This window comes from Aedes aegypti, chromosome 1 (genome assembly GCF_002204515.2).
Source record: "Aedes aegypti strain LVP_AGWG chromosome 1, AaegL5.0 Primary Assembly, whole genome shotgun sequence".
Taxonomy (NCBI): domain Eukaryota; kingdom Metazoa; phylum Arthropoda; class Insecta; order Diptera; family Culicidae; genus Aedes; species Aedes aegypti.
The window spans coordinates 295,393,687-295,409,431 of NC_035107.1; the positions used below are offsets into that span (position 1 = coordinate 295,393,687).

The 15,745-nt window shown below is 38.4% G+C and overlaps 1 protein-coding gene across 1 annotated transcript in view; it reads right to left on the reverse strand.

Annotated features, from left to right (window-relative positions):
- The window catches only part of LOC5565935 (GTP-binding protein Di-Ras2), a 42,389-nt gene extending 26,928 nt beyond the window's left edge, over positions 1-15,461 (reverse strand). The window contains exons 1-2 of the mRNA XM_001650263.2: positions 13,866-15,461; positions 13,671-13,778 (exon numbers count right to left, since the gene is read on the reverse strand). Coding sequence (XP_001650313.2) covers positions 13,671-13,778; positions 13,866-13,940 — 183 coding nt within the window. The 5' untranslated portion in view covers positions 13,941-15,461. The remainder of the gene's footprint in view (positions 1-13,670; positions 13,779-13,865) is intronic.
- Positions 15,462-15,745: the final 284 nt, after the last annotated feature.

Below are 15,745 nucleotides of genomic sequence, written 5' to 3' on the forward strand. Positions count from 1 at the left end.
TCGTTGAGGAATATCTGCAAAACTTTCTTCAGCAATATTTTTAGGGATTACCCCTGATACTTCTTCAAGAATTATTTTATGAACTCCTCCAGGATTTTCTCCAGAAATTCTTTGGTAAATTCTAGCAAAATTTTTTTCAGGATTTCCTATGAGATACATCAAAGGATTCCTCTAGGAACTCCTCTAAAATTTCTTCGGGGATTTCGCGGATTCCTCCTAGCACTCCTTCTGTTAGGAACTCCACTAGGGATTTGTTCAGAATTTCCTCGAAAGATTTTTACAGGAATTCTTCCAAAGATTCTATCAGGAATACCTCTTTGAATGCCTCCAGAAATATTTACAAGGATTTCTCGTGAAATACTTCCAGAGCTCCTTCCAGGAATTCCTTAAATTACATGCCTTCAGCATTTTCTCCAGAAATATCACCAAGAATACGTCCAAGAGATTCTAGAAGGATTCCTTTAAAATACGTCCAAGGTTTCCTCCACGAACTACAGATGAAATAACTTTAAAAAATTTACTAAGAATAGCTTCAGGTATTCTTTAGGATTAACTTCATGGTTTCTTCCAGGAATACCTCCAGGTAGAGGAATATCTTTCAGGATTCGTCTACTGCTTAGATTTCGCTAGCAATAGCTCCTAAGATTCCTCTGAAATTTCACCATGGGTTCCTCCTAGATAAACTTCAGGATATTTTTATCAATTTCTCTGGGGATTTGTATAGAAGCTGTCTAGAAACCTTCAGTAACTCCTCCAGTGATTCTTTCGGAGATTCCCGCAGTAATTCCTCCAGAAATACTTTCATTTTTTCCTCCAGGAATATCTCCAATGAATTGTTAGGAATACCGTCAGGGTTTTCTCTAGTAATCAATAATATATCCACTGATTTTTTTTTCAAGAGTACCACTAGGGTTTTCTCTAGGAATACCTTAAAGGATTCCGTCAGTTATAACCCCATGAATCCCTACTGGAAAACGTTCAAAGATTTTTTCAGAAATATCTCTAAGGATACCTCGATGAATATCTCAAAAAATTGCTCCAAGTAAACTATAGAGATTTCCTTCAGGGACTCTTTCTGGAATTCTGTTTAAACTTTTCTTCGGTGACTCCTGCAGGAATTCCTCTAAGGAGTTCCTCCAAGAATTCCTTTAGGGTTTCATCCAACAATTTCCTTAGGATTCCTTCCGGAGCTTCTCCATTGGTTTCTCCAGGAATTCTTCCAGAGTTTCTCCCTGTTTTTAAGAATAACTTCTTGGATTTTCTCTTGGAACTTCAAAGGTGCCTTCAGGAGTCCTTCTTGGAATAATTTCAGGATATTGTTCATGATATTTTCAAGAATTTTTATGGAGATTTCAGGAATTATTCCAAAAAATCTTCCAGCAGTGTCTCCATGAATATTTTCAAAGGTTCTTCCAAATATACCTCCAAACATTCCTTAAATAGAATTTCTAAGGTTTATTATTATCTTCAATTATGCTCGGAAACTCCTCTAGCAGTTTTTTGTTGAACTATTCCAGGAGCTTCATAAGAATTCTTGAAAAGATCATGAACAATATCCTGAAATTATTCTAAGAAGGACTCCTGAAGGCACCTTTGAAGTTCCAAGAGAAAATCCCAGAAGTTATTCTTAAAAACAGGGAGAAACTCTGGAAGAATTCCTGGAGAAACCAATGGAGAAGCTCCGGAAGGAATCCTTGGAGAGATTCCTAAGGAAATTGTTGGATGAAACCCTAAAGGAATTCTTGGAGGAACTCCTTAGAGGAATTCCTGCAGGAGTCACCGAAGAAAAGTTTAAACAGAATTCCAGGAAGAGTCCCTGAAGGAAATCTCTATAGTTTACTTGGAGCAATTTTTTGAGATATTCATCGAGGTATCCTTAGATATTTCTGAAAAAATCTTTGAACGTTTTCCAGTAGGGATTCATGGGGTTATAACTGACGGAATCCTTTAAGGTATTCCTAGAGAAAACCCTAGTGGTACTCTTGAAAAAAAAAATCAGTGGATATATTATTGATTGCTAGAGAAAACCCTGACGGTATTTCTAACACTTCATTGGAGATATTCCTGGAGGAAAAATTGAAAGTATTTCTGGAGGAATTACTGCGGGAATCTCCGAAAGAATCACTGGAGGAGTTACTGAAGGTTTCTAGACAGCTTCTATACAAATCCCCAGAGAAATTGATAAAAATATCCTGAAGTTTATCTAGGAGGAACCCATGGTGAAATTACAGGAGGAATCTCAGGAGCTATTGCTAGCGGAATCTAAGCAGTAGTTTATGGACGAATCCTGAAAGATATTCCTCTACCTGGAGGTATACCTGGAAGAAACCATGAAGTTAATCCTAAAGAATACCTGAAGCTATTCTTAGTAAAATTTTTAAAGTTATTTCATGTGTAGTTCGTGGAGGAAACCTTGGACGTATTTTTAAAGGAATCCTTGGAGAATCTCTTGGATGTATTCTTGGTGATATTTCTGGAGAAAATGCTGAAGGCATGTAATTTAAGGAATTTCTGGAAGGAGCTCTGGAAGTATTTCACGAGAAATCCTTGTAAATATTTCTGGAGGCATTCAAAGAGGTATTCCTGATAGAATCTTTGGGAGAATTCCTGTAAAAATCTTTCGAGGAAATTCTGAACAAATCCCTAGTGGAATTCCTAAGAGAAGGAGTGCTAGGAGGAATCCGCGAAATCCCCGAAGAAATTTTAGAGGAGTTCCTAGAGGAATCCTTTGATGTATCTCATAGGAAATCCTGAAAAAAATTTTGCTAGAATTTACCAAAGAATTTCTGCAGAAAATCCTGGAGGAGTTCATAAAATAATTCTTGAAGAAGTATCAGGGGTAATCCCTAAAAATATTGCTGAAGAAAGTTTTGCAGATATTCCTCAACGAACTCTTGGAGATATTCAGATTCTTCAGAGCCTCGAAAACCTCCTTCACTGACCTGCGATTGATTTAAATAAGGCCGATATCGTCCGCAAGACCAAGGACCATATGTGACCGTGGGGCTTCCTTAGCCGAGTTTTTAGAGTCCGCGGCTACAAAGTAAAGCCATGCTGAAGGTGTCTCGGTTCGATTCCCGGTCGGTCCAGCATCTTTTCGTAATGGAAATTTCCTTGACTTCTCTGGGCATAAAGTATCATCGTACCTGCTACACGATATACGAATGCGAAAATGGCAACTTTGGCAAAGAAAGCTCTCAGTTAACTACTGTGGAAGTGCTCATAAGAATATTAAGCTGAGAATCAGGCTCTGTCCCAGTGAGGACGTAATGTCAAGCAGAAGAAGAAGATGTGACCGTGTCATGATAGTGTCATTTCTTTGCACGCCTGATCTCCTAATATTAACCTGGAGTGCAATGTTGAACAATGAAATCCAAAGCGCGTCTCTTTTCTTCCATCTAAATTCACAAACGACATTGACACCTCGTCTCCAATCCAAACAAGTGAATAAACAGATGGTGAGTCTGCTAGTTATACTCCAAGAATGCATCTAAGATTATTTGCAATATGTACCTGGTAATATCTGGTTCGTTGTCGGAGCGGCCCTCCCGAAAACCAGCCTGGTATTGGCCAACAAAGGATTCCTCAAGTGGTCTCAGTCTGAAGGTATCCCTGGGAAATTCCTGAGAACATTAACTGAAATAATTCCTGAAGGAATTTGTGGAGAAATTATTGGATGATTTCCAAAGAAAAGTTTTACCCGCTGAATCTATTCCATATTTTTGGTGTCTTAAGAAACCAGGAATTAATTGTTTTCATATTACAATTCGTAGCATAGTTAATTGGTCATTTACTAATGAACAACTTGGAAATTGCAAGATAGACTCTTGAAAATTTTCTAAATTAGTATTTTCATCTGGATGCAGTAATCATGCTTTTGATTTGTGTGAAAAGCATTTAATTGAGATCATGAGAAAAATTGAGAATATTGTGTAATAAATCTTCGATCTGTTTAGTGGAATACCTATAAATAAAAGAAAACCCAAATCTACTACTATACCATTTAATTCCACTAGAGTTTGTATTATTTGACAGATACTTTATTCGGTTTTTCATTTATTTAATATTGCAGTGCTTTCATGACTGTCCTTAAGCTACATGCCCATTTCCAAAGAATTTCAGAGCTGGAAGGGTTTTCGTGGACTTTAAAACATTTAAAATGTATATGCCTTTGCCCATATACGCATACAAAACAGCAACTTTGGCTGAGAAAACCTTTCAGTTAATAACTATGTAAGTGCTCATAAGTACACTAAGCTGAGGAGCAGGGCCCTGACTCAGTTGGGACATACCGCCAGGTTTATTATTATTCTTGTACAAGAACCGCATCAACCTGCTTGATAAAATTGTGTCGTTTTCGTTCAATCTATCATAAATTGCTGGAATTTGATGAATTATTAAATTTTTTTTTTTTTTCAAAATATTTGATTTCGTATTACAAACATTGCAAGGCTTTTTTTTAAGAAAAGTACTGATCTACAAATTTTGACTTTTAATTGTTGTGACTGCACAAAATACCTATTAAACTGTCAAAATCTCAATTTCAAGCAAAAAAAAATCTTCATTTTATGCAGTTATTTTATTATTTAACTGGATAAAACAAAAACAAAATGATTTGGTTGAACTGTCTTTAAGCCATCTCAACTTTTGTAAAAACATCTATTTTTTTTTTGCGTCGTTTGTCTCCCCTGAGCAATTTTCTGGATACGTCACTGCAAATTATATGAAATATTACATGTAGGTCCATTATTTGATTTTATAAAAATAGTTCACTGAGAGATTATTGATCTATTGAACATAATTTGTAAGCAACCTTATACAGAAAACCAAGCTGTAGTTGGATAGACGGTCACTAATTTTGTGAGATATTTCATCCTGCTGCTCCATCAGTTCACGCTGAGCATTAGTGCGATACCTAAATTAATTTATTGAACCTAAGAATTCACCTCGCTCGTGCTGTGTATCACGGGCGAGGTTTACTTGGTAATGTTGTACTTTTACAACGGCGTGCATGGCACGTCATAATTTCTACTCTCCCTTGTCCACCTGTATGAAATTAATAGACGACCTAAAACCCTTTAAAATGCATCAAAAGTTCAACGTCATAGGCGAGAAATGCATTAATTAAGTTCTCGCTACACGCGCAAGCGCACCCCCCATCTGCTCTGCACCGTAGCTCAGCTACTAGTGCGAAGAATTTAAAAGGATCTGTCTTTATGAGCACACTTTCGCTTCTGCGATGGTCGTGTGGCGATCTCACTAAATCTATTTATGCGACTGTTTGCAACCAAACACCGCAGCGAAGAGAAAATGGCGCATGTTGCGAAGCGATTTCATTTCCCCTTCGCTTCGGCACGACCGACATCTGTTGTCTCCGAGCAACGTATTTTGACAGCTACTAAAGGTACGCTGCATTTTTGTCTATCTTACACGAAAACACTCACACAGATAAAATAGTTATGAAAATCCATCAGATTTGTACTGAAATCGGCATATAAATTCAATTAATTCAATTGGTTTGTTTAGAAGTATTCATTTTTTTACATATCATAATTCTACGTCAAAAATTGAGCCAGAATCCGAAATTTCATAATTTTTCGTGCCCTGGAACTATTTTTCAAATAAATTTGAAGTTAGTATGGAAATCGCTTTTGAATCATTGCTCGGCAAATGTTACTGCGGGACGAGCTGTTATTATGTCCATTGAAATCTCATTGAGTCTACAGATTTAAACCTTCATTAATCACGTTATCAAAATTATGATATTGAAGCGCTTTCAAATTGTATATATTATACTTAGACAAATGTACTCTTTCGATCAAGCTACGAAAACTTTTTCAGTGCCAGTTTTCACCGGTTTGGAACTAGAAAATTGTCATGTTCCGACATGCAAATTGTATTCCAAGAAACCTAAAACAGAACCATGTAAACCGGTTACTTTCCATAGAGTTCCAACGATCATTGTGCAGAGAAACCGGTGACTAACATTTTTGAGCTAAAACGTGAAAACAAATACCACGAATCTTTTCGTATGTTCCAAGAACTTCCGAGAATCAGATAGCAGGACTATAGCTATCCTGATGTAAGTTTTGAATAACTATCGAAAGTTAAATTATACTGAACAATAAACAACAAGTAAATGCAACTTGCGTTATTTATTATATTATACCTATCTAAAATATCGAAAGGGTCTATCGAAAATCTTCCAAAAACACTGATGTAAAGCTTGAAGCTTTTCAGTATCGACCTAAATGTCACTCTCACTCCTTTGTATTTGGGCCTTTCATGTGTCTTTGCCAGGACGTTCGGTCGAATTTCCCAAATTATATCAGATTCAACTGCTGCATTCCGTACAATAAGGCCTTTCTATGTACATATAGTAAATATATTCTTGTGTATAAATTAAAAAACAAAAAACAACTTGCACTGCTAGTTATTTCTGAGGGAGGTAATGGGTTGTGATGAGAAACATGAAAAATACTCCTCATAAATAGAACAAATGCATTTAATTTGAATGAATTTACGACAATGACCTCCCAATCGGATACGTAATAAATTATTCTGCTAAGTTATCGATATATTGTTATCCTAAATACCTAAATTTACTTAAATTGCATTGAAATATAACAAATGCCATACAAATCCAGAAAAAGTTCATAACTATCTACTAATACTAATGCACAGTCGTGAATAGCATACCTTCTATAGCTGTCAATATACTTAGGTCTCCGAGCACTTCATTCACACGCGGAGGCATCAACACACGAACGAACGAACGAATAGGGTAAACAGCCGTCAATTTTTTTGATTTTTTTGCTGTTTGAAGCACAACTTTCAACACGCTATTGTGACGAATCTACAAGAGATACACTTTTGCTCTCAAAGACACTTTGGTAGCTAATAAGTTAATGCATATTTTGTAGAAGAACTTTTTTTACATTAATTACGATAATTTTAATAAAATTCATGAAAATACGTCGAAAAATGCTGATTTTTCCGTCACTTTTTGCAAACTTTTCGTAATTTGAGCCTTTGAATCATTTTCTACAAAATTCACGTCCAAGAAACTAAGATAGATTAGATTATAAGCTTTCGATTCATGCGCTGAGATTAAATGTATGACACATAGTTAATTAGATATGAGGTTTCAAAGATGACCAAGTTGAAAATCTTAAAATCGTGAATAACTCACTTAGCAGTGGTTTGCGACCCTATGTTCCATGGGCACTTTTTCATATCTCATGGAGACCTATCGACCCTCAAATTATTAAAAACATGGAAGCAAACACCCTGTATATTATTTTGTTTCATGGCTGTAGCGGTCATGCGACTCAAAGCTAAAGGGAGTCTATAGAAGCAAAATATGGAAATGAATAGGTGGATAGGCGTCGCAAGGGAGCGACAAGATTGAAATTTAATCAGGTGGTGAAAGTTGAGCAAGCCATTTTTAAGTCACTAAGCATCAAAGCGTCCTGAATTTTGCCTAGCTTCTCTACTGGAAAAGGGTAGAGTAGCGAAGCTAGGCAAAATACAGGACGCTTCGATGCTTACTGACTTTAAAATGGCTTGCTCAATCTGGTAAAATTGTAATTCATTTCAGAATTATGACATTCCAGATTTGTGGGAATCAAACATAACAAAAAATTCTATGCTGATGACCGAAATGTTGAACAATTGATAAATTCATTTTTATGTCTACCAAATCTGTGACCGTTTGAAATTTAAACTATGATTCATTCAAAGATTGACTCGATCCCATCATATAAAAAAAGGTCAAACTTTTTTAACACTGAACTTTTTTATAACAAATTCCACGATTACGTCGTAAAATATCGTTTCTTATATTGTCGCGTCACCACCCATCCGGATCGCGCTAGTGAGACTCGCGACGCACCTCAAGTCGCCGCTTTTCGAAATCAGTTTTTAAATGTGGCGTTGCATTCTTACGATGTTTATGAACACAGCGCGCTATTGAAATATTAGACGCTTGAAGATTGACAAAATAATAATAAAAAAAAAGATTTGTCCTTATTTCTGCCGGATCTATTATATCAAACTGGAATTTAGCAGAATCAGTATAAGCCCAGAAAATTGGAATGCACAGCAAAATATCAGATTTCCGTCTACCCCTAATAGAAATGCTTTGGTTTATGACCAAAAAACTCGTACTTAAAAGTCTTTTTAAATGGTAAAAAAATCGCAATAATGTTTCTTAGCATATCATCAAACCGGGAATATTTTTGAAATACCGGGAAAAAACCGGGAGAAAACCGGGAATTTGAAATTGACTTTTCACTGGCCACCCTGTAGGTGAAAATCCGAGCTCATTATTTATCCCAACAGTGATCGATCATGATCACTAACTGGAGTCAAACTGAGTAGCACAGTTCGCTCGGGAAACATGGTCGCTTTGATTGTGCAAAGTTCATGCTCATTACGCTCCCTCACGTCTTCAATGCCTGTCTATGACTCGATATTTCCATGAGTCGATGGTCCCTTCAATATCGATTCATGGAGGGATGACTGTATATCATTTGAGGTACTTCTGGTTAAATTCTTGAATTATCTCTCTTAAAAGTTTCTGAATTCTCTTTAAAATTTTCGAAAAACTTTTTGAGGAGTCATCAAGAGAACTCCAGGTAGAATTCCTAAACAAATTCCAACTATCGAAGTTGTTTGGAGAAAATTCTGTGGAAATTCCTAGCAAAGTATCTACAAACTATTCAGTGCAACATTCTTTGAAGAATCCCCGGAGTAGAGGGTCTTGTCCCGGGAATCCCGGGACAAAAATCCCGGGATCTAAAGAATCCCGAATCCCGGGATATTTTCGAAAATCCCGGGATTTCCCGAAATTGAATGTTGAACTAGAAAATACTGTTGTATTATTTTCAAATAATGGCACAGAACAAGCTGCATGTTTTTCCGGTGACTGTTGATACAGGAATGTATTTTAGTTATTGCATTTAGCTTACTCAATAAGCGTTTTTATTGAGGTTTAAGGCCATTTATGCTTGAATTTGTTTTTTTTTTCTGGTATGTTAGTTACGTAATGTTCAATAAACTATAGCAGGTTACTCTACAGTTTGTTCCATTTGTCAATAACATAAATTCTTTGGTGCTTGAATTATTCATCATATTTAATTTTTTTAAGGCCATTTTATCTTTCAGTATCCGTTTTAATTTGCTCGGTGTACCTTACAATTTTCCAGGACAAATATACCTGTGTTTGTCATGCCAACAATTTAAAAGCATGAAGATTCCATTTGACACAACAATGTAAATAAGTTGCATAAACATGAGATTAGATTTTAAAAGATATGGTAAAATTTGAAAGTGATTGGTATCACCTATACATTGAAATATACCTATGCATCACAACTGATTTTCATTTCAAATTAACTATAATACTTTAACTGCAGATAGGTGAAATATTGATGAATGAAATCTAAGACAACATTGTTTTTGTCTATTTTAATTCAACTTAACCTTGTAAATCAGGTTCGGGTATTGTGGAACTGCTCTATAATACTAAACAAGGTTTCAATACGCGCTCTGGTCGTTCGATAGTCGTTTTGAAAGCATTTGATTTTTGTTCCGGGATCCATTCGTCTCTTCCCGTTTGATTAGTTGTAACTACTGTAACTACTTATATGCTCTTCTGCTTGATTGATATCTCCTCTAGTACCCCTCACAATCCCTACATTCTCCTCCTGATTTACTCTTATACTAATCGGACCGTTTATAAGGATATAACTTCAATAATAAAATAAATTCATAACATCTATCATTCACCTCTTAATGTCCTTGAATTCTTTCATGTACAAGATATTATACAAAAATGTGTAAACATTTTGTTTCAAAATTGTATTTCAACAGCTAGTATTATTACCAGTCGTCCACTCCCCCGAGGGCACCAGGTTCCCGGAGTGTCCATAGCGTTGGCCAAATATGGTCAAAAAGTCTCATAATGCTTACCAATGTACATATTTTGCAAAAACATAAAGTTTGATACGTCGCAAGATAGGTTTTTGTGCATTATCACAGTGTCCTTTTTCCCGAGGACACCAGGTTCCCGGAGTGTCTAAGCTGATGGCCAAATACGGGTTCCTGGAGTGTCCATCTTCTTCTTCTTTCTGGCGTTACGTCCCCACTGCCAGTGTTGCATTTGAACGCGTTCAGTTTGCGTTCCAGTTCAAACCTTTGAACGAGGGATCAAGTAGGCTTGAACATTGAGCAGTTCAAAAATTTGAACCCGTGCGAGCTGAAAATTGAACGCGAAATGAAAACTGTCGTCATGCCAGACACATGACATATTTGAATGCGGGAGTTTTGCAAATATGTTAAGAAACATTTAGGGTTCCTTATATTTGTAATGATAGGAATTCATTATGTTCTGATGCATTTTTTTTTTTGGGTTTTATCTTCAATGTGCATTTTGAACTGAAGCGGCCGTTCATGAGCAGGTGCAGAATCTTGCACGAGAGTTCAATGTCTACTAGGTTCTCGTGCAAAATCAGAACGCGTTCAGTTCATTTTTGGCTCGCGTTCAATTTAAAATGCATCACTGCCCACTGGGACAGAGCCTGCTTCTCAGCTTAGTGCTCGTATGAGCACTTCCACAGTTATTAACTGAGAGCTTACTATGCCAATGACTATTTTTGCATGTGTATATCGTGTGGCAGGTACGAAGATACTCTATGCCCTGGGAAGTCGAGGAAATTTCCAAACCGAAAAGATCCTCGACCGGTGGGATTCGAACCCACGACCCTCAGCTTGGTCTTGCTGAATAGCTGCGCGTTTATCGCTACGGCTATCTGGGCCCAAAGTGTCCATAGTGATCGCCAAATACGGTCAAAAAGTCTCATAATGCTTACCAGTGTAAATATTTTGCAAAAACATGAAGTTTGATAGGTCGAAAGATAGGTTTGGTAGATTATTGCAAACTGTCCTCCTACACGAGAACACAAGGTTCCCGGAGTGTCCATGTCAGTGCCCAATGTAGCCAAAAGTCTCAAAACGAATCCCAATGTGCATATTTTGCAAAATCATGATGTTTTATGTGTCACAAGCGAGGTTATAGATTCGATGAAAAAGTGGCCAACTTCACGGGAATAAGGGTTACCCCAGAACACATCCGAAACCATGGTCATTATCGGAAAGCCGAACTCAGTCTCTGAAACTAGAAGAATTTTGTGATCGATCCAGGAAAAAATCTTCAAAATCCGTCAGAAAACGGCTGAGAGCCATCAATTAGTCGGAATGGGGATTGGAGACGTACGTGTTAAGCTATAGTTGATATTATCAAAATTAACACACAATTAATAATCATCATCATCGGGAGAATCTATTTATCCTCTCATTCCCCCAATTTACCTCCTCGGGGGAATCAATTTACCCTCTCAGGGGAATTGATTTACTCTATCGAGGGAGTTGATTTACTCTCTCAGGGGAATTGGTTTACCCTCTCAGGAGAATACGTTAACTCTCTCAGAGGAATTGATTAACCCTCTAGGGGGAAAATGATTTACCCTCTCGGGGGTATTGATTTACTTTGTCAGGGAAATGATTTACCCTCTCAAGGGAATTGATTTACCCTCTTGGGATATGGTTTACCCTGTCGATGGGATTGATTTACCCTCTCAGAGGAATTGGTTAACGCTCTCGGGGTAAATGATTTACCCTCTCCGGTGAATTGATATACCCTCTCAGGGTAACTGATTTGCCCTCTCTGGGGAATTGATTCCCCCTCTCAGGGGAATTGATTTACCCTCTCAGGGGAATATATTAATCCTCTTAGGGGAAATGTTTGACCCTCTCGGAGAATTGATTAACCCTCTCAGGGAAATTGATTTACCTTCTCTCGGAAATTGATTTACCCTGTCGGGGGAATTGATTTACTCTCTCAGGGGAATTGATTTACCTTCTCGCGGGAATCGACTTACGTTGTCGGGGGAATCGGTTTACTCAGGGGAATCGACTTACCCTCTCAGTGGAATTGATTTACCATATCAGAGGAATTGGTTAACGCTCTCGGGGAAATTATTTACCCTCTCGGGGGATTGATTTACCTTCTCGGGGAATTGGCTTACCCAGCCGGTGGAATTGATTGACTCTCAGGGGAGTTGGTTAACGCTCTCGGGGGAAATGATATACCCTCTCAGGGGAAATGATTTACCCTCTCAGGAGAATTGTTTTAACCCCTCAGGGGAATTGATTAACCCTCTCGGGGAAATGATTTACCCTCTCAGGAGAATTAATTTACCTTCTTAAGCAAATTGGTTTACCCTGTCGGTGGAATTGATTTACCCTCTCAAGACAATTGATTTATCATCTCGGGGGAATTGATTTACCCTCTCGGAAAAAAACGATTTCCTCTCACGGGGGAGAGTCTTTTCAAATTCACTTCAAATAGCTACAAAACTAAATCATCAAAAGGTATATTTATCGTGATCTCTGAACTCCATCAAAGCAATTGATAATGGCTCGAGCACCCAAATTGCATCAGGAGCAATTCCAGCACAACTTCATCGCTCGAAACACTTCATAAGACTGAAATGTTATTCGTCTCTTCCCGTTTGCTTATATTTCCATTGTTACTGGAACTATATGCCCTTATGCTTGTTTGATATCTCCTTTAGTACCCTTCTTAATCCCTACAAGGATCTCCTTGTAATATGACATTATCTAGTCTATATGTTATTTTATTTTTTGATAAATCGACTTAAAACAAAATGGTGGCCAATGAAATTTTACATGAAAAATGTCAGTCTCCACAGGAACATTGGAATATCTTCATAATCAAATGTCCAATAATCAAAATTAGCGCAGACTCTAAAAATGAATAAGAAACAAGAAAGTTATCCCATAAGTTATTATATTTTAATATATTTTTGTGGTGAAAATATTAATCTGCTGGTAGAAGGGTTAACTTCTATCGAAGGGGCGAAGCGAGATGTAATTTTCTGAACTATTTCTTGAAAAATCATTGGTAGAAGTCTGATTTTGAGTAGGTCTCTGAGAATTAGCCAAAAATACAAAATACAAAACCAGTGCAACTGCGATCCGAAGGGACCATCGAGTTAGTCATAAAAACGAACTTTTACTATGGTTCTCTAACTAATTTGATATCCACACACGGATTATCGAGTAAGGGAGAGTTTACTGTATGTATTTATCTCAAAGTTAAAAATGACAAATAAGTGTCGAAAGAAGCTCCGACTGACGGTAAATATGCATGTTTAAAAAAATATTTGGAAAAAAAATAAATTAACCTTTGTTAAATTATAGTCAATTCCGATTACTTTCCGTTGCCCACTTAGGCTACGCCCATGGCTCCGTTGCCTTGTGAACGTTCAAATAAATTTTCCACCGCCCCTTGCGCCCGCCTACTTCGTTAGACCCCGCGAAACCCATCATCCTAGGTTGCAGTGCTTTTCACCAGCAACTGTGCGCTGCACCCGACCGGGACCTAGGATGCGGTGACACATGTGGGACGCCTGGACAGACAGCAATCATAGCAAACCATTAATAGCTCACACATATCTCGCAACCCACTCCCGATTCCGGTTCTGTGGTGACAGTGACGACAGCCTTGCGACGGCTTTGCGCCAATAACTGCACTGCACTACCCCTCTACACATTGCGCCCCCCTCCCCCCTTCCCACACTGACCTGTCTGTAGGTGTCCTCGATGGTTGGGATGTAGCTTTCCCGGAATGTTCCCTTGATGAACCGGAGAACCAGCGAACTTTTCCCGACACCTCCAGCGCCAAACACCACCTGCAAGTCGTGGGAAGCGAATTAGCACCGGAACCGGACCGGAAATGGCACTTTTCACGGTTAAATCCGCCGAAATCCACTACTCACCACTCGGTAGTCGTTGCTCTGCTCTGGCATTTTTATATTTTGCAGAATCTTCTTGTTATTCCTGTCGTCACCCATTTTTGCCGCAGTTGGTTAGGATGGGTGAGATGAGAGGGGGTGAGGGGGGTTGTTTTGCGAGTGTGAAAAGTGTGTGGGGGGATGAGAGGATTTTACACGCCGAACAGCGAAACGGTTAAGGGTGGTCCTTAGATAGCAGTCGTCCTGATTTTAGGGTAACCCTAGACAGCCGAATGGATCCGAATGTTTCACGAGAGCGGCTCTGTGTCGATCAGGATTCGACAGAGAGAGTTAGAGAGAGCGTGATAACTCGTGAAATAAAATCACACTCGAGAATGGCACGGCCTACTGCGTGCGATTGCTTTCACTTTTCGAACTTGGAAGCCTTCGGCGGGCACTTCTCTTGCTTGTGGTTGCTTCGATTTTCTTTTTTTTTTCACACGCTTTTAGCGATTCATGGCTTCCTTCGATAAGTTCTTTCCCATTTCGTTCATCGGTGGTACCACCTTAATCTAAATATTTCCTTACTTGCTTATCCTTATTCACTTATCAACTTGTCTGGTAACAATGTAGAATAATATATCATATGCTCAACATCACTTCGTAACGAAAAACAAAAAAGACTTCGGCAATTTTGATCCCACCTTCTTGCTGCGTGCGTATGTGTATGGTATTTTCCTTGATTTATTTTTCGTTTTTTGTTTCTGCGTAAAAATTCGATGTTTGTTTAAGGACGAATATGTGGTGGTTTTTTTTCCCAACTTGCACTCCCCGGGGGCTGAGACTCTGGTCCTGAAACTGGAGCTGATCCCTCCTAACTTGATTTTTCCTTTGTTTCTTCTTTCTTCGAATCACAAATCAATTTCGCATCACACCCGTTTCTCCATGCTTGCTTCGTTCGTATTGTGAGGGAGGAAATTGGTTTCCTTGGATTTTCCACTTCTCGTTTCCGTTTATCGTTTTCGGATATAATATGCTTGTTTTATGTTCGCTGTTGCATTATCATCAGGCATTCTTGTTGCTTATTCCCTTTTTTACAGCATTTGTGCACTGGAAAACCCAGACTTTTTCTTATGCTTTCAGGCGGTGGTTTTTCTTCGATGCGATTCTTTTCCCGGAAGGCTTGCAATTTCTTCTATCCTGCGATCAACTTTGTACCCTTTTTCGCGTATCCTTTTTTTATCGTCCCGCACACCGCAAAGGACAAAGTTTACCGATTTTCGATTCTTATTTACACGACACACAAACGGTTTTTGAAAACTAAAAAACTTGTTGTTACACTTTGCGAGAGACACAGGACACACAGAGCAAATGCACACAATATATTCAACAATTTTCAGCCTAAACTTCGACTCGATGCAGGTTTCGTTCGGTAGCTTAATCCGTTCCCGGGCGTTTTAAGTAGATTTCGATGCGTTTTGGTTTGATGCGTTTCAGAGAAGTGAGAGAAGAAAATTATTGAACATCGAAGTTTTTTCCTCCCCAACAAATGGTGGATGATTTTTGCTGATGCCTTTTGGCTCTGACCGCGACCGTCCCCATTCGTCGTCGTCGTCGTTGCTCGCTGGCTGGCTGGCTGGCTGCTGGTGCTCGTGTGTGGGTGTGTTTTGGTGATGGTTGCCGTGTGGATACCTCCAACCCCCATCAAGCATGGCACTTACTTTGATAAAGTTTACACTGGTGGGGATATTTCATAACTTCCTACCTTGAGCAACATATGATTCCCCATGATATCGCGCTTACTTTACCACGTATTACTTATTTTATCAGTATCATTTTAAACATTACATTCATTTCTTATATCTGGGTGTTCTGTGTTAGGCAACACTATGATCCTTATTATTAAATTAAGTTATTAAAACCTC